Below are 25,222 nucleotides of genomic sequence, written 5' to 3'. Positions count from 1 at the left end.
TGGTGCATATTTAATTCTGTAGTCATGTATCGTTTGTATATCGGATATTGAACATGTCGACACCGTCAAGGCGCGTCTGCGAGGTGACTCGCGCATTATTATGATAATGCGGGCGGAGCCGATGGTATCGCTCGCCGCTATCCGCTCTCATAACACAATTGAATTAGCATAGCGCAGTGTCGGCCGCAGCGGGCGGTCTAAGCCACGCGACCACCTGAGTACAACAGATTCGTTTCCATTTTGTGTTTCTAACTCTTATCGGAAACGCTCTCGTTTAAATCAATACTAAACTATATAAAGTTATTAAAGCTAAATTTGATGCATTTAACGTATAAATGCTCTTTAATTGTGACCACAAGTTGTTCTAAACTGTATGTAATGATTCTACTACGAGTGGCAAGTTGCGGCTTGGGTCAGTTATGAATGAGTAACATCGGACGTGCTGAATGAACTGACCGCAGATACCACAACGCTATAGGTTCGTCATACTTAACTTAAAAGATAATTGTGAATAAGTGCATAAGACGTAATTACCTAGAAACTCGCAATGTAAGCTCAATATATTTAAAATATTAACTATCTGTTAACTAAGGGCCCTTCCAGAGATCAACAAAGTGAACGTTGTGACCATTAATGGCAGGCGCGATTCAAAGCCCTCGAGTGAAGTGTGGAGTATTCATGGCGGTTTGTCTGCGTCGTAGAGGAGCATAAAATATTTGCGGAGGGAGCTAATGGTACCATTACGACCCTCTAATATTAAGTATCCTGGGATTTGGGATCGTTTTTATTTGAAATGTCAATTTGTTAGTTTTGTTAAATAGTGTATTTGTTTACATTTAGTATTTTAATTTTATCTTTTTTAATATGTACCTACATATAAATTGGCATAGGCAAAAGAGTTCAGTGCCTTCACTGTTCTTTAACCTTTTTTTGTTTGTTATTTTTTACCTCAATAGTTACCTATTGAGGAGCATTAATGTTATCAATAAAAATTAAAAATAAATAACAGTAGAAAAAATAATGACCGCTATGTAAACTCTAGTTATTATTTATTTGATTAGAAAATATACATTTACACAGACTTTAACATTTATTCTATTCTTATCTAAACTATATAATTTAGTTATAGTTTGTCAGTAAGATTTATGGCTCAAGCAAGTTAAGTTAATAGTAGCTCAAACAAAAGGAAATGCCATTTGTTTAAATCCGTCAATCTTACACAATAACAAATTGCCAACGGAAAATTTACAGTTAAAAGCCGGATGCTACAGTTGATAGTTGCAATTTCCGATAGTACTTATAATGGACATAATGGGACGTGTGCAATGGTTTTACAGTTTGGTGTTGTTGCGGATTTATGAGATCCTTTCAATGTTATTACTTTACCGTGCAAAATATAAACCGATGAAATAAAACTCTTTCTCATAAATGTACTCTAACACTTCAAAGGGGATTCTTTTTTAATTTATCGAATAACAATGATGGTAAGTAATGATTAATATCCATTCATTGGTATATAAGAGATATAAACCATCCCGTATATCGGCAATACGCAACCAACCTTGGGCCTTATGTTGTATCCCTTTTGCTTGTAATAACACTGGCTGTTCAACAAGCGCAAAACTACTACACACTAGTATTGACATTTGGCGATATATTATAAGATAAGTAACTGGTAGTCAGACGTTATGTCCCTTGTGAATTTCAATTTCAAATTACAATGTTTCCCTCTAAATGCAAATATATAAACAGAGTTGATTATAAATAATTTTATTGTAATATTTCATTTGAAGTTTTTAAAGTTGTGGCAAAAATTTAAAGTTGTCTTAAACTACAGATAAATAATATCTTAAAGAATATCTGTGGAAATGCAATCTGAAAAAGTATTTTTCGAATCTTTTTTTAAAGACGCTTACCTAACAATATAAATATAAGTTATGGTCCATGTTTTTATAATATAATGCATAATATATCTAGTATGTATAGATAATATAGAATGGGATTCGTAATAAATAATCAACGTCACGCTCGACGACCGCTGTATAGAAGGATGTAGAGTAGACATATTCGTCAGGTGTTCTGAACAGTTTTACTCTACATAACGTTAGTAAATAGAGCTAATAATTAAGGTGGAATTAAACAATACGACTATTTACATATTATATTGACTATGTGGTGGAAAACATATTTGATTTTTTTACTTGGTAGAAGGGCTTCACGCAAGCCCGTCTGCGTACGTGTACCATTCACGTATCATATACCCAACGCAGCAATACCTAGTATCCAGTATCAAAGGTGAGCCAGTGCCTACATGCACAGAGAGTTGGTTCCTCCTGCTTGGCCATGGGTCAAGCCGGGTACGGGGCTCGAGGCATACCTCCTTGCCCGGGCTTGTTCTCAACGGTAGCTTCTGCTACCGTGTCAATGAATTTTGACCCAGTTAGTCAGGGTCTAATTGACCCAGTGGTGTGTCCTATCATGCACAAGAGGTATAACATCTCAGTTCCCAAGGTTGGTGGCGCATTGGCGATTTAAGGAACTGTTATTTTTTTTTACGGCGTCAATGTGTATAGGCATTGGTGACCACTTACCATCAAATGTAACATTTGTCCGCAAGCCTTAGCATGCCAAAAAAAATATTACACCAACGAAATTGAGAGAATGCGTCAACCATTTTTTTGTATGTGCAGATAGCGTTGCGAAATAGAACAAAGTTGGATAATATCTGTATATGCGAGTCACTGTTAGATGGTTTATATCGAATCCGTTACGGTTATTTGATAAGCCAGATTAGTTCGAGTGACGGGGACGCGGCGGGCGGCGCCTGCGGGGTGCCTCAGCCTTTCTTTTGTGAACAACGTGCTAAATTAATTGATGTCTTGACACTGTTAGCGACATTTGAAACGGGGTTGTTAAACAAAAAAGGTTTTACTCGTCATAAAATTGTATTATTTATATCCTTTCTTATATAAGTGATAGAGTCTTTGTTTTCATTTACATATTGGATTGGAACTCGTTTTTTTATTCCTTATAATCATTTCGTTGGTCAAATAAATAAAAGCAAAATTATATAAATAGTCATCAGCCCCCCATTAAACATCCTCGTCCATATTTCATCGACACAAATAGGCAACCGTATTGGTAGGTCGCGTCGACAGTAGAACAAAGAAGTTACCGCTCCTTCACTTTTTATAGACTAGTGGGTATTAATTAGTGGTGCGCCTTTGAAAATAACCTTCTCCGCTGTCGAGGCATCACGTATTGACAGGGCGCGATGACGGCGCGGCGCCTCTACCCTCATGACTTGCATCTTACCTTCATTACCGCTGCCCGCACCGCGCCACTAACAAGCCCGGCTAATGCAATGAGTTGCAAATACCCTACAAGCCCTGCCACGCGATTATCGCATTTTATGATTTTGACTAAAGGTCTATTTTTCCATATAAGTAAAAAATTACCTATAAACACAGAAGCCGACTACAGCCGATTCTGATGACATTAATGATGACCGAATCAGGCACTTTGAGGATCTAAAACCTTATCAGAGTTTTTAAAAATGAGAATCATTTGGCAGATGGAGTATGTAGTATACATTTTCAATTTAAAAAAAAATATAATGTTCTGCTTAAAAAAAATATATGCTACTAGATTTTTTTTGTCATCAGTACCAAAATTTCAGCTCATTCGGTTGGTTGAAATTATCTTAAAAAAAAGAAAAAAAAAATCTTATAAAAACTTCATTATCGGTATTAAATATTTTTTTTTAGTTACTCAATCCATTTCATTGGTTCCGGATGTATCTTTTACGAAAGAAAATTAAAATTGTAAGCAAATACAATTACGGTTGTTGCATATTTCATGACATGGAGCAGTAAAAACTAAAGTTAAACATGACGGTATACCGACATACGCAAGTAACCTTGTATTTATCCGGAGACTAATGATTGACTACAGATTATAAACAGTGAATCATATTAGTGTGTAATTGACCGGCGCGGTAACACCTTGCTTTTCTCCCGTGTATTATTATGCTGGTTCGTTCACACGTACCTACATTTCCTGAAGAAAATTCGATGGTTATATAAATAATATGTATATTCAAGTATGTATGGTATAGAAAATTATTTTAATAATTCTTTTTTTATATTAATCGGGTATAGGACTCTAATCGACGTGATGGTAAACCCAATCGCGAAGACGGTCAGTGCAGTCAGGAGGAATGAACTGCACTAGTCGCCCTCGCCATACAAGCCCGCAAGATGCCGCTTCACGCCTCGTTTGAAGGAATTCAGGTTATACGAGGAGGGGGACATGTATTTTAACTAAATTGATAAATGTCACGATATAATTTGCTCTACTTGTCTATCTAATCTATCTAATGTCTATGTTGAAGTACAATCACACCTACCTATATAACTCATCAATGTTATATTATAATCGGATGAATGACTACAATGAGAAGGACAAACATAAAACACTAATTTTATTATATTGATAAAATAAAATAAATTTCGTTTCGAATATTTTCGTTTACAATTTTTTACACCTCTGACGTGAAACACCAAAATAGAGCTCTATTATCGGGGTAAAATAAAAACCACTAATCAGTTGGGCTATTCTGTAACAAGAAACTCGATCTCCTTAGAACACGAGTGTGAAATGTCAGAATGTAATATGTGACATTGACAATAATAATTATAAAATTTATAGGATACACGTATTTAAATGGCGTATCACTTTAAGTCGCTTGTCAACATTTCACAAGTGAGATAAAAAGTGAATTATTCCATAGTTCACTTCGAATTTCGCAATAAGTAAAAGAAATGGCATATTGAGTAATTTATTTTTAACAATTTACCATTTCAGGTTTAAACATTCTTTGTAATTTGTGGGTATATTTGGTAACTCGAGATATTTATTACAGAGTGAAAATTGTAAGAATTCGAGTAACCTATTCCTTGCAGTACAGATTTGCAGTACATCCGTTCTGATATTGCATTAATGTATAACAACAACTATAATATTCTTTTTTAAAAAACAATGCATATAAGCCCAGATATGGGCAATTGTTTATATCTGTCATAAACAAAAGTAAACTTATATTTGTATACAACATAAAAACGTTTCAGTAACGAAATCAAAATTGGCAGAGCATGACGCATGTCTAGATATTATAGAACGTTAAACTTAAACTATAGGTACTTAATGACGTCACAAGATAAAGTCATCAATAAGAAATAGCATATTTTCGGAAAATAAGGATACTTAAGTCATTATCTAAGTACGTTAAATTTCATGTCATTTACTTGACGTGTGTAACAATCATTATTTAGTATGCTAATGGTGATATTATATCCAGCACCTTTCACTGTTGAAGCAGTCAGCTGTTTCCAATCTTAATAATTATATGACACAATTTGCCATCAATATCATCGATTCATGAGTCATTAATATGTATAGCCGGGTATTTTAAAAGGTCATTTGTGGCGAGGGCAGGAAACCGTAGCGTCCCTATGGTCAAGCTGTTTGAGCTGTTTTTACGCTTTAAAACCGCAATAGACATGTCCTGAATAAATTACAATATCCATTCTATAGCCCTACAATACAATATTATACATACAAGCGATATTCACACTTAACACAATGTGATACAAGTCATTTTTGTATGTATTTCAAATTGTTATAATCTATACTTCACATTATAACGAAGTATGCAGACTTTTAAATGGCTTGAACATAATATACATTTTCTTTCATCGTTTTTTGTTAGTGATAGTTAAGTAAATTAAACAAGGCAAATTATGAAAGATGCTTGTTTGAAAGTAATAATTGTGAATTAAAAATTAATAACCTTTGTAACACAATAATAAGGAACCTGGAAAGTTCACATGTAATCAACATTACGCCGACTGTCATGAAGTATGTCTAGAAATAAGTAGGTATGGTAGTGTGTGGTCAGCTTTATGTACCTATCTATATAAATAAATATGAATACTTTTATGATTGTTCCCTATGCATTCCTAAAGGATTAATTGATTATGAGGAATCTTTGGTGAGGTGTTCTGTACGACAAGGCCATGGTCGATATGATAATATTTTTTGCTGTATATTTTTCCTCTTTGTAATTCGTTATTAGATTGCGTTGCAGCACTTCAACTTTTGTAGCGGTCAACCAGTCGAAATGTAAATTGATATCAATAAGCAGACAGGTAAACTGTTTAGTTCTGCTGGTACGATATTAGAACTGAATTTCGGTATATTATTTCAATTTAAGAAATGTTTTTAAACGCAAAAGTAAACTCTGTCTTGTCTCTTTCCTTTCAATACATACATATTTATGTACAAATGGAACAGAAAGAACATTATTTAGTTTAAATGAGTCGAAAACCTATATTTTACTTGTAATGGAAGTTTGAAGTTGATACATGTTTTACGAAGTTTGAATAAATTGAGTGACTTCGTATCGGAGCACCCAGATGGTACATGGTAATTGAATATAACCATAAAACATGGGAACACACGGTATGATAATATACGGCTGTATACCAAATGCATTCGTCATAAATACACAACACACGCATATAGGTACATACCTATCTACACAATGAATGAGAGCTTGGTAAAATATATCTCCCGAAGTCATTTATTATTAAGTATTACTTCATTGCAATTCGCTGTTTATTACAGAATATTAGCAATACCAGTTTATACTTCTATTTCTTTTATCCAATCTGTTATGTAGTCCATGTGGTCAAATCTGCGACATTCACATCGCTAGGCTGCCCGTACAGATTATTTAAATATTTCAATTAACAAAAATATTGACTGTATTTTAAATTAATTAAAATAATATATTTGTCATTAGAATTATATAGTAAGCTAGCTTTACAACGGAACCTTGAAATGTTAATTGAATGAAATCTGAAGCGAAATTGGGTGTAAAATTATTTCCACCAAAAGGAATTCGAGTTGCTCGATAAATTTCGTAAAACACATTATCTTGACAGATTCGCACGTCATTATCGAATGTTTTTTCTGCGTATTGTGTCTCACTCGCATTGTTAAATTTGTCGCGCGACTGACGTTTCGTTGATGGATGCTAGCATAAATAACTTCGGGAAGATTTAATTAACACTTCATTTATCTTTACTGGTTTGAAAAACATTTTATTAACGGTTTAGGTTTGTTTTATCTACATTTTAACAACATTATAATCTGATTTTACTAGTCAAAACAAATTAACATCTTTCTAATAAATGAGTTACTAGTATTGCCTAAAGTCAGAGGTTACACTTGGTGTCAGCCCTTCTGAGTATGTACCACCCACTCATCAGATATTCTAACGCCAAACGGCAGTAGCCAGTATTGTTGTGTTCCGTTAGAAGGGTGAGTGAGCCAGTGTAACTACAGGCATCTTACTTCCCAAGGTTGATTGCGCATTGTCTATGGGCGGTGGTGACCACTTACCATCATAAAAAACCTAGAATTCTGTCACTTAAAAATTGGTATACTTAAGTACCTATATACCTACATCCCTTATAATATACCTAAGTTTCAAGATTAGCAGATTAAAAATTGTATGAAATGAAAACGAAATTGAATACGTTCCAATTTCAAATATTACCGACAAATCTAAAAGCGTAACAGAAATCACGTGAGCATTTAACGGTTGGTCGGTATGTCGTTGAGCAGTAAATATAATTTCCTCGACAGCTTAATTTAAATACCTTTTGTCAATGAACGGGTTAAACACGTCGTTGCGGCGATAAAAAAGATATATGGTGGGGTGCCGTCGCTACCGTCCTCGGAACGGATTTATTATTTTCATAATTGCTTCATGAGACAAATATTTTAATTAGATCATTTCGGATGAAGTGTTAATGATTTCTTTGCTTTCTTTTCATATTGACTGTCAACATCTCGTTTCTTTTTTAGTATATTCTCTGTAACAATCCTTCATTGAGGTGTCAAGGATTTACTGTGATGAGAGTTTGGAAATCCAAGTGCCTAGTTCGTTCACGATTTAATATTACTTTTATTGTCCAATAAATCGTATTTTTATACCAACCTACTTAGTAAAGGCACTTTGTTGTTGATTTGAGTTGATGATGAAGTTATGAGACGACACTTAAAGTACCTAAGATAATTTTCTTTCGCTTACATAAACGACCCCTAACATTGTTTCTTTTTTTTATAACGCTAATTTTATTTAAATAACCAGTAATATTTTATGTTTGTCCTGAATCTCAATCTCGAATAAGCTGTATGACGGGAGTTAGTAGGTAGGTATCTGTCCAAAACTTTACGATATATGTAGATAGGCGTTGTATTTTGTTCAACGTAGTACAGATAAAATAAAAATATATTTATTAAATTAAATATAATAAAAAACTTTAAAGATATGTAAGTGAATGTATGCATGTGTGTGTACATATTGAATTAAATCGAATATGCAACAGTAAATATATTCTTAAATCTTTTTTATTTAATATTAAGCTTATTGTAAGTTCGTGGTGCTGGTCTTATTGAAAACTATAGGAATGGGACTGCCATTTCTTTTCTTATCAAAGGGCTAGAATACTATTAAGGTATCTACTATTGTTTTGTAATTTTAAATAGTTCCCGTACAGATAGTTCGTTAGCCTTTTCATAAAGTAAGTGTGCTGGAAATCTAAACGTAATAAAACACCTTCAGGTAAGCATTTTGCCTCTCCAAATCTATAAGGTCGAAAGAACTTCAATTTTTAAAGTTTAGATTAGTTATTTTAGGTAGGACACTAGATTTCTTGATAGATTAAAGGTCCATATGTACCTGACTCAGCCACATTGGCCTAGACTATACCTACCTAATATGATAAATAAATAGGTATAACAATTTTAATGGGTATTATTTACGAAAGGGATAAAGTATAACCTAACATTTTTAAAAGTAATTTTAAAGTGCATCGAATGTAAACACTCAAAATGACCGTAATCTCCGTTTAAAGTGTTTAATCTCAGCAACAAAAGTATCTCTCCTATCAAAAGTGACAGATCTCGTAAAACCTTTGTGCCATTTTAAGCTAATATAAAGGTAACTGTACCACATCGGAATTGTCCATTTCTAGCACTTGGAAATGACAATGCATCAAGCACCTTAATCCCGACAACAGCCATTTAGGGGCATTACAAATAAAAGTTTGTCTGTCGGTTCGGCTCAATGCCACAATGGCCATTGACGGGGCTCCACGCTGTGAGCGTTGTGAATGGGCCAGAGCTAAAAAAATCTATTAGACACGCATATTGGATTTGATGTATCGATGTGTCCTCATCGATTCACGAATGTTATTCTTAACTCTGTGTTGATTTTATTAGAACTATTTAATGTTAGCGGCACTTCTGTGATATTCTTAACACTATGTTAGTGGTATTTGAAGAATTAATTAGTCTATTGTCGTGTTTTTTGCTTAGTGGGTTTTAATTGTTTATGTGCAACATATGTCCTACGTATTCAGTACCAGCGACTAGGCCTGGCTTCGCACGGGTGCAATTTATTAATAAATAAAATGATATGATATAAAAATAATTTATGCCCAATAAATAGCACTTTGGAATAATGTATAACTTTCTACCAGTGAAATAAAAATCGAATTGAATCGTTATACATACAAACAATCGAATTTTACCTCTTTATAATATTAGTACCTATAGGTACCAAGTAGGATAGAAAAGATAAGAAGGATATTTAACTAAGTTCTATAATCAATGCACGTGACAAAGCAAACACGTTTGACCGATATAAGAATCTTCTAAGACTCTACATTTTTTTTAAAACTTTTCTTACTAAAGTCTTGCGAGAGATTCTATTTATGTGAGCATTAAACAGATTATTAGGTATATCTACGTATTAATCCAAGGTAGTATGGTAGTATGTATGTGTGTGTGTGTGTGTGTGTGTGTGTGTCTAATATTTGACGTCCTAAAGGCGACTTTTTTTATATTTAAATATTTTCGAACGTTCGAACACATATCACCAACTTTTTTTAAAATCCTACAATAGTTATATACGTAGGTAGGTAATAATATCTGCCAAATAATAATATCAATTGAATAAATAAACCCGTATTCAAGAAAGTGATAAATCTATGCAAATCGATCACGATAATAAAGTTCATTCATTGTTCGTGAAATTATCAAATAAATTTGTAATAATGTTATATAAAGATAACTTTCAATTGTAAATCGTCGGAACAATACCGTATTGTTCTACGTTTCAACGCTTCATAAATCTAATAACCGCATACTGACTTTCAAATAGAAATTGATATCCAATTGATACAGTCAGCAACAACAAGGGATTTATATTCAAGCAAATATATATTATTATTATTAAAAATAAAATCATATACTACACGTGGCGAATGAGAGCTAGGCAAAGCTAGCCAAGTAGTGTATGACATCTACCGTCACGACACTTTTTATATAGACACGGGAAGTTTGAGGATATTAATTTGTGACATTTTTTTTTAAATATTTCTATCTCTTTCTTATGTGTAGGGTTCAAGGGAATCGTCAACATTGTCAATTAATTGCAAATCTTCGCTTCGTCAAATCAAACTCAATCTCACGAATAAAATTTATAATTGATTGAAAATTTTACATAAATATCGCTACATCAATCATTGTATATCATCGTTATTGACTTCATGAAGGTGTACGAAGTTTAGGCATTGTTTGCAGAAAAGTAAAATGGATGACAAGATATCATTTTTTATGTCGTTTTTTGGATTATTCTAATCAATAAACTATAACGAAGATTATGGGAAGGATTGTACAAAACATTATGTAAAGGACAAAGATAAAATAGTAACATATTTTTCTCTAGTCCTCTCCCTTTCTCTCTCACACATCAATCGTATTTCTTTTTAATTATGTCCGCTCTGACTATAATAATAATTAAATGTTATAACCAAAAGTACCTAGGTATAGGTTACTACCTAATAAAGCCTATAATATCCTTCAAACTTAAAGCGAAAATGCTCTATTAAAACAATATTATATGAATTTTCTGGCTGACTGTACTTTAAAAAGTTCTTTTAACAGTGACAAATATTTTGTCGAGGGAAGACGGATAGGGTGGGAACAATCGCTAATATGCCATTTTCTGCTGATTGACGTGCTGGATTCTATTTTCAAATCTGTTGACATTTAACTAGACACATATGCATCAAATGTGTTAGATATTTTAATAATTTTGACAGAATGATTTTTTTTTTCAGAACTCATGACTGTTTATTGTGGTGATGACTTCTTTGTTTCAGTCTAAACTCAATTTCATTCAATCAAGACAATTTTCCAAATAAGTAAAAAGATTATTTAAAAAAAAAACACATAAAAATGCACGTACAGCCTATACAAACAGTTCAATTTATTTTGATAATTATAGCTATTGCAACCAAAAAAGAAATAGGTAAATTAGTTTTTACCTATTTTGTAATAAAACTGTCTTATGGTTGATTACATTATCTACATTTAATATTGAATAGGAGTGAATAGATTATTTTATTGAAATATAGGTAGGTATATGTGTATCCAAGTGTCCAAGTTCTAATGTACTTATTTGATTACTTATTAAAACTAACTACCGACGGAATAAAACTAAAGCTATGTAGATGCTACCTTTATACCCAACTACTTATTTAAAAATAGAACTAAAAAACATAATAATATTTACCTATATCTAAGAAGGTTAACGGTTCCTGTATTCGAGCAAACATATTTAATCCTATAAATATGTTCAAATCATGTTAAACTTTAATATTTTTGCAGGTCATAATGAATTATTTAAAAGGAATACCTATATGTTTAATTTTGTGTATTTTAGGTAGTTGAATATTCAAATTAAATGTCTAATGTGCAGTTGTTAAACAATTTATCAGAATATTGATAATTTCTAATATAATTTTTGATCATAACAAAGATCATATGTTTTTGAAACATCTGATTGTGTCAAACCATCGAAATAAAGAATACATTAAATAAGATAGATATTCAATAAGGTCGTAAATAAGACCATATAGGTTTGTATATATTCAAGAAAGTTCATTTATAAATATAATATAAAATATTTTTTTTAAAGAGAAGTTGTAGAAATTTTAGTATTGAATATTGTATAAATATAATGTAACTTACGATATTTTTGTTCGGAGGCGCCGGCAGCGGCGCGTACATATCGGTAATCATTGTCCACTAAACGCACATTTCAATAAAACCCAAACAAAATGCCTCTACACGATAACTATTGTCACTCGGAGGCGCGTCGACATGACGTCTCTCGTCGCGGCGCGCGAGCATACGTTTACGAGTGCGGGCGAGCGCGCTACGTGGGGGGCGGGGGTGGGCGGCTCGAACCAATCCCAGCCTCTTATTGAGCCCCGCCTACGACGAGCCCCGCCCACAAGGTCGCCACGTATATCGATCGCACGCGCGACTCCATTTTATTTCGGCTCCCTCGATTTGCATAAACTTTTTTGTTTCAAATTGTCGATAAGACCTCGATTATTGCCTACTTTCCTCTAAGTATATGCCTGAAGCGGCTATAGGTACCTACTTACATTTTAGATTTGTGTAAGTATATATTGTTAAGATTTCTTGATTTTAATGTGAATAGGTATTGACCTTCTTTGCGCTAGATTCATAGAATCAGCTTTTCTGTGTAATAAAAATAACGTATCCAAAATAAATACCTGTATCATTTTTCGTTCAATTTTTAATGCAAATTGGTTTACTTTTGTATTTGAATGGTGTTAAAACAAAATTTGTGGTTAGTAAAAGAAATAATGTATCTAAAGAAGAGATTAATAGGTACTTTCTACAACAAACATACATAGTTCTATGTTTTCCCTTAATTTTTGAAGTAAGGATACCTTCGTACTTAGATAGTACCTACCTACCTAGGTACCTATCTACATTACATGACTTTGTATTTAACTTCGGTATTTGAAAATGTTTTTTAATGTTAATCATGGATGCAAACTTTTAATAGGTAGGTAAGTATTACAGGTAAATATTGATTTCGTAAAATCAAGGTGGTACCTACCTATGTACCTATTAGATGCCTACTTAAATTAGGACCTAGTAGACCTAGTTAAATCTAGGTACTTACTTACCTATACTATAGTTTTTCTATCTTTATTTTAATGACTAGAAATAGGTTGCTATCCACTTATTCATCCTCTATCTGCGTGTCAGTTACTTCCAGTAAAAGGACATCAGTTTTTTCAACATCTACGACATTATTTCGCTTCTAACCTCATTTACCCGCCAACAAGGTGCTAAAGATAATAAAGTAAAATACTCCACACAAAAAATAAAAAAACACAACCAAATAATAGGTAGATAATAACACAACAAAGGTAAAACTCCACCTGAATTAAAAAAAAATGGGATAGCGCCCTTCCGCACCCCAAAAAATACATCGAACCGCTAAATGTATCCAAGAGAAATGTCGACGCTTTAAGAATAGCTTAAGCGGCTAATAGTTTTATGACACGCATAACGGGGATCCACAATCACAATTACAGCATAACATCCCTTTTCACGTTCACATAAGGTCGAATATCCTATTAATATTCAAACGGAAATAACAGTCGCGGAGCATTATAGCGACATTAGACAGGGGAGCCATCCAGTCCGTAAAGTAGTAAAACACTAGGTGTCCGGGGTGTGGGGGGATAAGAAATGGGCGTGTTCGGGATAACGAAATAAAACGCCCGGGGTTCGACCGTGCGAACTCCGCTTAACGCAATAAACATTTTAATTTGAACACGAAATTCACGCTGAGATGTAAAATTACAGCGCGAGTGGGCGGCGAGGCAAAGAGAATCGAGTTATGATGATGTTTCATATGCAGAACCCTTATGAAAGTAAATAGGTATTTTTTTAAACGAGATTTGAGTACGAATTGAACTGTTGGTAGGGCTTTGTGCTGGCCCGTCCGGGTAGGTAGGTACCATCCAGTCATAAGATACTCTACCGCCGACCCGTAGCACCTACCCGGTATTATTGTGTTCCGGTTTGAAGAGTGAGTGAGCCAGTGTTACTACTTGTACCTGACAAGGAACATAACATCTTGGTACCCAAGATTGGTTGCACATTGGCGATGTAAGGAATGGTTAATATTTCTTTCAGCGCCATCGTCTATGAGCAGTAGTGACCACTTACCATCACGTGGCCCATTTGCTTGCGCAAACATTTGGTTACTATAAAATCTCCAGCGCAGAGCTGGTCCCCATTTAATTTGACCACAGTGACCAAAATCGGTCCAAAGAATATCACATATGAGGCACATGTATAGTACAGATACTCACGTTGCTTAAAATAAGTATTATTATTGTATTGCAAACACCACGAATACAATACCTTAGATAGTTATTTAGGTATATAGATATTTTGATAGTTTGACGATGTTGTGTAGAACCGATTGTCTATCGGCCAAGGTAAGCACTTCTAGTCTACTTTCTTTATATAAAATAAAATAAAATAAAGAAAAAATATATTAAGTACTTTGATACTATTTGAATCGATAGAGATGTATCTGTGAAATGTTATCAAGATTCATTGATACAGAGAGTTTAGATTAGGGCGGCGACCGGCGACACAAATGACCGGCGGAAGTAGCGGAAGTGAACGACGCCGGAGCGTATCATCGACTAACACGTATAACGTGTTTATGATAGATACGAATATATATCACACAGACAAAACGATCAAATACAGATTTCTAATAAAATGACAAATGGTTTGACCATCAGAGTAGGTATTACCTTTTAAACAAACGTATTTTAAGCGCTTGACGTTCACGAATATAAAGTTTAGAATAAGTTACAATATATCGCATATTTAATTTAATATATTAAAATATATATTTACGTTTCTAATAGAACGAGAATTAAATGCTCTCATAATAAATGACAGACACACACACTAAGCTGTAGTAAATATCACACGTCACAGGTAAAAGTATATTTCAAATGGTATGACAAGTAAGTAAAATAGCTATAATAAAGTTATCAACTTAAAAACAAAAGTATTTTAACACTCACGTGTGTAAATTATAGATGTAAATATATCACACGTTTATATTATAAAGATTCGTTACTATTGAGACAATGAAGAAATTGGCTACTAATAAAAACATGAAAAATAATGTTTAGAGATGGCTAAACATTTTAATTGTCAATACTCCATCAAAAATTTGTAGAAAATATCCTACGACGTACAACTGTATCTTATAAGAAATTGATGAAATAAATTGTGTGTGTGTATGTTCGAAAGTGTTCGTAATAAATAAAGGGCCAATTAGACATCTCTGTTTATAAATATTGATATTATAATAAACCCTGATATTTAAAAAATGGCATCCATATATTTCAAGTTACTATTCCATGTCATGTCATGTTCAGTTTGGTATTAGTTCGACCCGAAGTGTTGGAGGAAGGTGAAAATATTGGTAAAATAATCGATAGGCAATATTACGCAAAAGTGATTAACGTCAACCTCTTCAACAAACCCCACTGAAGACACACAAACGCAGAGCAGTCGCGGGATTGACAGATCGCTGTTACGTATATCATCATTTGAAATCATCATTGTCATAATCATGATCATTTGTAATTTGACTTTTCAATTCCTTCATATTATACGGTCAATTTGACACCAATCATACGAAGGTCACGGATTGAAATAATGCTATATTGAACGTGTAATGGTCACCTAAGTCAGTTCCCTCGTGATAATAATTACTACTTCACTCAGCTTAATTACTAATATACAGCTTTATAGCTTCCGATTACCATGTAATAGTTATATACCTACTTGTAAGATGAAGATTTAAAAATCTATGAAGAAGAAAATTTACATGAATATTTTTAGTGCTGATATTGTCTACATATGTAATGTAAAACGGAATTGTTCTTAATTAGTATGAATTTAAGGGTGTTTTTTTACTAAGAAAATATACTAGTGATCTATCAATAATTTGTCAGTTATTTTATTTTAATTAATAAATGAAATGAAGTTGAAATTTAAAATCAAATTTATTCGGAACATCAATAAATGTTGTAACTTTCTCATATTGGAAATGAAACTAATAGATATCTAGGTAGTATTCATGCGAATGTAATTTTATTTCACTTCCTAATTACTCAAACAATCATCATAAACTTTTACATAAACATTGCCAGGGGTACAAAACGAAATAAATGAGTAGTTCCTAGACACAAACTTATACCTAAATACTAATTCAAATAACAACATTATTTTACAAGTAGTTTTATCATTCAATTGTTTTAAATGTTTCCATTGAACTACTTCAAGGTAAGGCTTCGCGTAAGCCCGTCTGGGTAGATACCACCCAAAATAATTGCATTATATATTGCAATACGCAAAATATTTGCATTCATATTAATTTAAGCTATTATAATAGGCTACAAAAGGCTAAACAGATTAAAAATAGTAGGTTGCGTCTATAATGAAAAAAAAAAGTAACATAAATAAGTATCTAATTTATGTATTGTTATATTTCTGACAAGTCAAATTATAGATTGTTTTTTATTTCAGTTACCAAGACAAGTTTGTTTTTAACAACCATAACTTGAAGTTAGCTAATGTGTGTAACTTATCATTTAAATAAAACTAAAACTGCTACTGAGTACGCTCTCGTATTCGTTTATTTCTGACATTCTGTTAGTCATATGCTGTACAGTTCAAGAGAACGCGTGCATTTAAACCGATGATTGCGGCAACCTAGGCAATCTTAACCCAGGCAAGCACCACTGAATTTTCATGTACTTGTTAATTAATGTTTATAAGTCATCTGTTGGTCAGCGGTGAAGGAAAACATCGTGAGGAAACCAGCATGTGTCTAATTTCAATAGCAAATCTACCAAATGTGTTAGATATGTGCGTGATGGAATGTGCTCTAAATCTTCTTCTTTAAAGGAGAGGAAGCTTTAGCCCAATAGTGGGATTTACAAACTGTTACTTTTGTGCTGTACAATTACAATGCCTGCCTTACTGCTTTGGTGGCTAGCTTAAAATCTGCTTAATGGCTGCAATAAAAATGTATTAAATTGACTCTCATCAAATTCTGATTAATAATAATCTAGAATTAGAATGTTAGCAGTTAGGAGAGCACGTTAAACTATTGTTCTTGTATATGATTGCATATATCGGATTGTCGTCCGATTGACTTATGAGCGGGAGATCGTTTTCCGCATATATAGGTACCTGCGCATCATATCTTGCGCTTACGGCAAACGACGTCCAGGAGGACTTCAATATGAGCGTAATTACATGTCTTTTATTGAAATGACTTGTGAATCCAAATACAACTTAATTTGTGTTTATTTAATTCGAGCTCAAGGATAAAATTGTGAAATTCACAATTAACAATAATCAAACGTGCAATGAAACAACATTAATTCAATTATGAATAAATTTTCTTAACATGTTTAATATGTTGTACGCAAGAGACGTTCATTCTCAATTATTTAACAGATTTAACTATAAATAGCTAAACTTCCTTTTTTGTTATCAGCGATATGTAATCATGTGAATAATATCATTGATTATAAACAGAAGTGCCGTAAATTAAATTAATGATTTTTTTATACAACTTATCAAGATAACTCTCTAAACTTTATTATATCTGTGGCAAATAATTCTGCTCAAGATATTATGTGCGAAAAAAAAAGTTTTTACATGTCGTAGAATTTCAGACTTTACTACTATATCCTTTAGGCATTTTTACCAAAAATATTTTCTTCGCAGCTTCTTCGTAAAAGGAACGTACATTAAACTTTATAGCTATATGTATGTAAGTACATAATTTGATTATCAGCGGTACCTGAGCATAGGTATACATAAGTTATCCTTTAGATACGTTTATAGGTGTTGTAGAAAACAATGTGATCTACGGTATCTAGACTAGATTAAAAAAATTAAATTGTCTAACCAATAAATAAAAATAACAAAAAGGTGTAATAATATGTTTTAAACTTAAAATTAGAGTTTGAAATATTCAACTTAATGTAACTTTTATTATATAAAAAAATGCATGATAGAATCTTGTTTGAAATACCGGAATAAAAATCTATCTCTGAAATAAGTTCCAGTCTATATAATATTTTAAGTATTTTCCTTCTCAATATAACCTAACGACTTAAAGTGACTTCAACCTCCAACATTTCCCCCTTCCTCTTAAACCTAATCTACGAAGATTTAAATTTAATCCTTAAGACCATACAAATAAGGTTTAAATTCGAAGTGAAGTGTATTCACCACCTCACAGTACTTTAACCTAAGTGATCCTTACATTGATAGTTATAAAGGCGATATTCAAATGGCAATTTAGTTACATATATATATCGAGACACTACAAGCACTCTTGAGTAAGTCAATGTGGTACCCATGAATTTTCTCTGCATTTTGTATGTGTCATGGATGGCCACTTGATCTTCACTTAAGGAAACGTTGAATGTACTTTTAGATATCTAAGCGAGATGGTTTGCGTTCGTTCTTTTACTTTAGCACTTTATTTTATTACGTGCATAAAGGAGTAACCACTGAAAACCGTAAATGATTGTAAATTGTAATGTTACCACATTTGTATGTAATTTATTTAGTATTCTGTCTTCTGTATTGGTGCAAACTATCGGTAATGTTAGGAATGTTGCGCTCGCTGTGTTTGGTACTACGGAGAGAGCTCAAAGATTAATATTTCACCTTATTATTTTTTTATATTACACGCCGATTTAGTCCTTACAGATATAAAATGTATTTGTACTTATAGTCTATATTTATATTTATTTTATTTTACTTCATTCCTGTGATTATTATATAAACAGTCTAGGAGCCTCTGGGCTGACTAAAGCTGACAAATTGGGAAAAAAGGCTTAAAAATAATTCATTGTTAATGAATTTGGAGAATCCAAATATTTCTCCATCCGAATTTGGTAATGGCGTACCCTCGTAGTATAATAATAAAACATCTTATTTATAAAATTTAGTTTTGGTAAAACTTGAATATATTATAGGAAGTTAGAAAGGGAAAAAGTGGTCCCAAAATGTTCCTTGCTTAGAAACCCCGACATGGTTTAATCGGTCTTGCGTGTGATCATAAAAATTATTCGTTCACTCCTCAGCCAATCACTTTTTTCCGTTTGCACATATTGTATAATATGCATTGTTTTAGAACAGCAATAAGATTAAGAAACAAAAAATAAAGAAAAACTAGTTAAAAAATTTACAGTATTGGAACCTTTGGTATAAAATTTTATACAAAACTTATTACAAAAAAAAAATTACGTCGCGTGAATCAGACTCTTTTACAAAATACGTAGGTAAGATCTCTTTTACAAGTACGCAAGTGGTATTTGTAAGTAAATTTTAATCTCTCAATTATACAATGTAAGAAGCAATATATTTCACATTTAAAATTACAATTCGGCCACACGCGATCTATTGAAGCCTGCAGCGCATGCGCAATGGCGGTATCCACATTGTTCCTTAACATTCACTGTTATAGCCCTTTGAATGGAATATTTTCACTTCGATTGAATTAATGTTAAAATAGCTTTCAGCATACGTGTTATGGACTTATTTGTTTAAACATTGTTTAGATTTTTTTTAGGTAAGTTAAACTAATATAATGAAATCTAGGTATTTGTAAACGTTAGAACTTAGTTGCCAATCGAGGGTGATTTTAAACTGGGCGCTAAAATATTGGTGACAATACACTTAAAATTTTAAATTAACATGGTTATTTTTATTATTACAAGTATTTAAGACGGGATATTTACCATGTTTTTTATTTTTATTTGGTGGAGCTCGATATTTCAGAGGACATTCGAGCTTCAACAAAAAAAAAAAGGTAAATATCCTGTTTTAAATATTTTTAGTAATATACTTAAGGTTCTAATTAAAATAATTTACAAAAATATCTCTCAGTGTTTAAACGTAAAAGAAATATTAAATTTTAATTTAATGTTGTAATGAAGACTGCGCGGCGGGCGCGTGTTGATGAAAATAAAATTAAGGTTCATTCCGAAAAAGGCACGGATAATGTATGAATTAACTCATTTACAATTAACATTAAAATTCGACATTTTTCTTTAATGTGGTCATCTCAGGATTTGATCTTTATTAGCGACACTATCGATTGGTGTATCGAATAGAGATTATAGTTATTTTGGAAAATCGTCGATTTAAGGATCGAATTAGATTCTTGGTTGGGAATATTGATTTTTCAAAAAATTAATGATCAATACCTTGTCTGCAATGTCAAGTCAAGAAGGTAAGCGACAATACAGGCATGGTGGATACTAAATTGAAAAGACAAATATCATTCCATCGATTGCAAATATATGACATAAGGAAAGGACGAACCAATGACGAAAGCACATTTTTTATCTTTATAATTCCATTGGTCTTAAACCAATATTTAAAAAAGAAAATCATATATAAAACTTTTGAATACATTCTTGTTTATAGGTATGCTTAGAATTTAATCTCATGTTTTCATGGTTAGATTCATAGTCCGGCTTGGTTAATCAGGCATCTTAAGCGTACTACTCCATATTTAAATAAAACAAATGAACGGAGTCAGTCTCATCTACACTTAAGGTGAGCATTTGCAATTTGCTTAATGATGATGCAAGGAAACGTTCGCCTCAGGGTTCACATTTTTTTACCTAAATACAAAGTGGTCGAGTAAAAATAATTGAATTATTTAAATATGGAACGTATAAATGAGATAATCAATCATGAGTGAACGTGAAAATATACGTTTTTTTAGGAAAAAAATATTGTCGTTATAAATACTGGTTTTATGAAACGCTTTACGTAAGTACATTGGGTGATTATTGCTAAAATCATGGTTATCTTTGAATAGTTATATTACTATGAACGAGACTATGATCTTACCGAAAATCCGAAATCAATGAATCGAAAATATATACATATTTTTTTCTGTGATATGTACCAACTATAGAACGTTGTCTAGTAAACAAAGTGAGCGAGTGAGTGACTGAATGAGTGAGGAAGTGAGCAGTCATTAATTCTTAAGATTATAATATGTACCACGATTAATTTTGAATTTGCAATACTAAATATGACCTTCTTTATACGAATAAAATATACACATTTCTAACGTTATCAATCAAATCAATCATGAAAAACTACTTCAGTACCTATACATTTCTTCCTGTTTGGTCTTCGGTCTGGTTTAAAAATTTACATAAAAGGAACGATAGTCGTAATAATTTAAGAATCTCACGTCACTCTTATTTTAAAACTAGCCGAATCTGCGGCTTTACCCGCGCGAAATTTACAAAACACAAATTTCCAACCTTCTTCCACCAATCCAAACCTTTAGGTTGGAGTTTCTTAAAATTCGTAATCTTTTGTCGGATGTCTACATCCTATAAAGAAAATTACCTACCCGCCGAATTTCAAATTTGTAGGTGTTTAAGTTTCTGAGATTTCGTGATTAATCAGTGAGTGGTATTTCGCTTTTATATATACCGATTTATAAATACTCATTGAAGGTATTAATCATTATAAAGTAGTTACCTACAAACAAATTCACAAACAAGACTTATGAAGTAAGCTTAATTGCATTACGTAACTGCAATAATATGATTCAGTATTACCTGAGACATTTAACCGAGCAATTAAAATTATAATTATTGCGTCAATAATAATCAATCTTATATCCAATCCATGTGTTCAGAAGGAAAAACCTCAGTAATAAGAAGAACCTATGAAACAAATTTAGTGAATTATTGCCTTCAATTGTGTTCATATGGATAGAAATACCTACATATATTTATTTATATGAAATGATAATCTCTAGAGGTAGACAGTGAGAGTAACTGTGAAGTTGGTTCGGAATAAGGACATCTAGGTAAGAGTTGCTGAGAATCCTGCTCCTCCTATCTAGTAGGTACAGGGTAGGTCCATCGAATACAGCAGTTACAATGACATATTTAATCTCAACTGTTGTTACGTGTCACACCAATACTGTGTTATTTTTTATGACTTTCAGAAGATTTATATTCAAGTTGTAAGTAAAAACAGAAATTGCAAACTATTTAAGCTAAAATGCACAGCTTAACCACGTCAAGCTATTAAAACCTGAGTGCGAAAAACGTGACTCGGCCATTACGAACTACGATTATAAATTTTTAAAGAATATTTATTTCGAAAAAATATAATATGTATACATCAAAGACCGCGACCTAATCAAACTTTAATACCCATTTCGAAAATACATCTACACCGAGACAATTCACAATAATAATCGTTAGTCTATCGCGGTGTTCTTCATTGTCCGTGTGTCACGTGGTAATGCGACCCGTGACGAATGAATTACTTGCACCTCAGTACAATAGCCGTTTCACAGTATCGACGACCAATCAAAACAAATTACCGATTTCGTCATTCGATATTCGTTCCGATATAATTTCCTTCGTTCGTGCTCGAAAATCGCGATAGAGTCTTGGACATATTTTATCATGGCGGAAAGAACAGAATATTGTTTTAAATAAATGTAGGTATATTAAGTAGTATTTCTAATAAATTTCCTAACTTACTACAGATCAAATTTTTGAAATCGACTTAAGTTATTGCGTAAACTCATAGCAAATATCTCTATTAATAATCTCACTTGGTGGTAGGGCTTTGTGCGAGCTCGTCTGGGTAGGTACCACCCACTCATCATATATTGTACCACCAAACAGCATTCTTTATTATTGTTGTGTTACAGTTTGAGCCGTTGTAACTAAGGGCACAAGGGACATAACATCTTAGCTCCCAAGGTTGGTAGCGCATTGGCAATGTAAGGATTTCTTAATATTTCTTACAGCGCTAATGTCTATGGATAGTGGTGACCACTTATCATCGGGTGGCCCATAAGCACGTCCACCTACCTATACAATGAAAAATAAAAAAAACAAAAAACTTTAAAATTATGAAATAATAAATTACGGTGCGTTTTAGTAATAGTTTAATAAATCTTTTAATTTTTAGTTATTTAAATAAATAATTATTATTTCAATATTTAAATCACCAATTACTATCTCGCTAACGTATTTAAAAATATATATTAAAGATAAATTAGTACGTACTAAAGTTAATATTACAATAATTGTATATCGTGATAAGTTTAGTACTTACTAAGATCTTCATGTCCTTGGGATCCGCGGACACGGGGTCGATACTAACCTGGAAACAGAATGTTAAGAATCAGCTAAGTTACTATTAACTTTAATCAAGTACGAGGTGTTTGTTGATACCTTTATATTAAGTTTTATGAGTGTACACTATGCTCTTTAGATATATTATCTTTTTTTCAATATTATAGAATTTTTTACCAACATACATCATAAAACTAACGCTCAATATCCAGTAATGAATATGAATGAATTTAAAATAGCTCCATATGCAAAAGGTTACCCGACTCTATTTCAAACGTAGCATAAAAACAGAAACTAATTAGAAAGTCCCTAAAAAGTTATCATAAGTCCGTGGGTACACGAGCGAATTTAATTTAGAAGGTTTTTAATTATGGCTGCGGAGTCGGCCAGTTTCGGCGCCGAGCGGCGGCAGCCCTGTAATTATGGCCAGTAATTGCGAGGCAGAGGCCGAGGCCGAGGCCGTAGTCCCTACGCCGACCGTCTAGCTTTGTATTATGCCACTGAAATTAGGATGCACCCTTTTTAAAGCTCCGCTCTACTTATCTTTGAGTTTTTGATTAAAGTCGTGTTGTAATATAGGATAGGTGCCACAAATATGTTAATATTTTTTACTAAAACTATCAAAAGTAAACATTAAATATTTCAAAATATTGATCAAATTATTTTAAATTTTTATTTTATTCTGTTGATTTCATAATAGCTCAACTTAATATATTTTTTTAGATTAATGAAAAAGATGAGACGTTATGATGATGACACTTACGTATCCGATTTTAAATACTTAATTAAAAGTTTTAAATTAATTTTAACCTTAGTTAAAAGAAAACTAGCCACGGAACTAAACTTTATGTTATACATATTAAACATATTTGTACAACTTTTATTGTACATAAAAAAAATAATTGCTCCATATTTGAAGTGATAATGTACAACACATTAAATTAAAATATCCTGGGTGAGTAATTTCTTATGGGGAATAGAAAAGTGTAATTACAGCCAAGCATACGTAATGCATTCGTCCGGCCATCTTTGTATTACAAGTGCATTCTAATAACAGTAATAACACAGTGACAGATGTTTGTCTGTACGTTTTAAAGAGTTCGAGTGATTTTGAATTATACATCAGAGTAATGGTTTACTTTTTTAAAATATTTTATTAAACAATATTTTATTAATTCTTTATTAATTTTTTATATTGCTTCATTCGTATTTCATGTTTTTAATTATTATAATTTTAATTAAGGAATTATTGGTTTATTTTTTAGTTGCATAGTAATAAAAGATATATATTTTAGACGTTTAGAATACATATATGATATTAATCTTAACTGAGCTATCTTAACTACGTAGATATTATCAATTTATAGTATAGAAGTATGTATTTACAAAGTACAAGGAAACTTATAGCATTTTTTTTACTTAGGTGTATGGGCCACCTTACAGTAAGTGATCCTCTTCACACTGTATGAAATATAAACCACTTCTAACACCATCAATACGCAACCAACCATAGTCCCTTGTGCCTGTAAATATTCACTCAACATTTAAACTGAAACAGATACTAAAAATATCTGTTTCTATTAAATCCTTAGAAAAATAACAGATAAGTATCACAAAACGTTGGAAATAGAAGATAGTAGATAATAGTAGTTATATAGCTTTGAATTATATAATATGTCAGGAATACACATTAAATTTCGATGACTGTGTTTAATTTACACTCACACAGAGACAGTCATACACACACGAGTGTTAACGTATAATAACTAAATGATCTATTTTCAATAAAAAAAATAAGATATGGTAGTAAGATCTATTAACACGTGTCATTATAAAACTCGCATAGAATATACATTACAAAATTGTAGGGAATCTAAAGATGGTAGTTACTGTTTACTATATAGGAATGCGCGATGGTAGCTGCTGGAATACCGGCGTTATAACCACATATAATAAGCCATAATAGGTTATTAGCTCTCGTCTCT

At 32.3% G+C, this 25,222-nt stretch overlaps 1 protein-coding gene across 4 annotated transcripts in view; it reads right to left on the bottom strand.

Annotated features, from left to right (window-relative positions):
* Nucleotides 1-25,222, bottom strand: part of LOC113400090 (transcription factor Sp9) — a 77,349-nt gene that overhangs the window by 10,178 nt on the left and 41,949 nt on the right. Inside the window, exon 2 of one of the 4 annotated variants that reach the window (XM_026639488.2) lies at nucleotides 23,218-23,265. The exons of 2 other annotated variants lie outside the window; for them this stretch is intronic. In XM_026639488.2, the coding sequence (XP_026495273.1) occupies nucleotides 23,218-23,265 (48 nt within the window). Of the gene's footprint in view, nucleotides 1-12,171; nucleotides 12,331-23,217; nucleotides 23,266-25,222 lie in introns of those variants that run through there. One more of the 4 variants, XM_026639490.2, reaches the window with a different exon arrangement.

The sequence above is a fragment of the Vanessa tameamea genome, chromosome 8 (genome assembly GCF_037043105.1).
Source record: "Vanessa tameamea isolate UH-Manoa-2023 chromosome 8, ilVanTame1 primary haplotype, whole genome shotgun sequence".
Taxonomy (NCBI): Eukaryota; Metazoa; Arthropoda; class Insecta; order Lepidoptera; family Nymphalidae; genus Vanessa; species Vanessa tameamea.
Note: the sequence above shows the minus strand (reverse complement) of the source record. Positions and strands in the feature narration are given on the sequence as shown.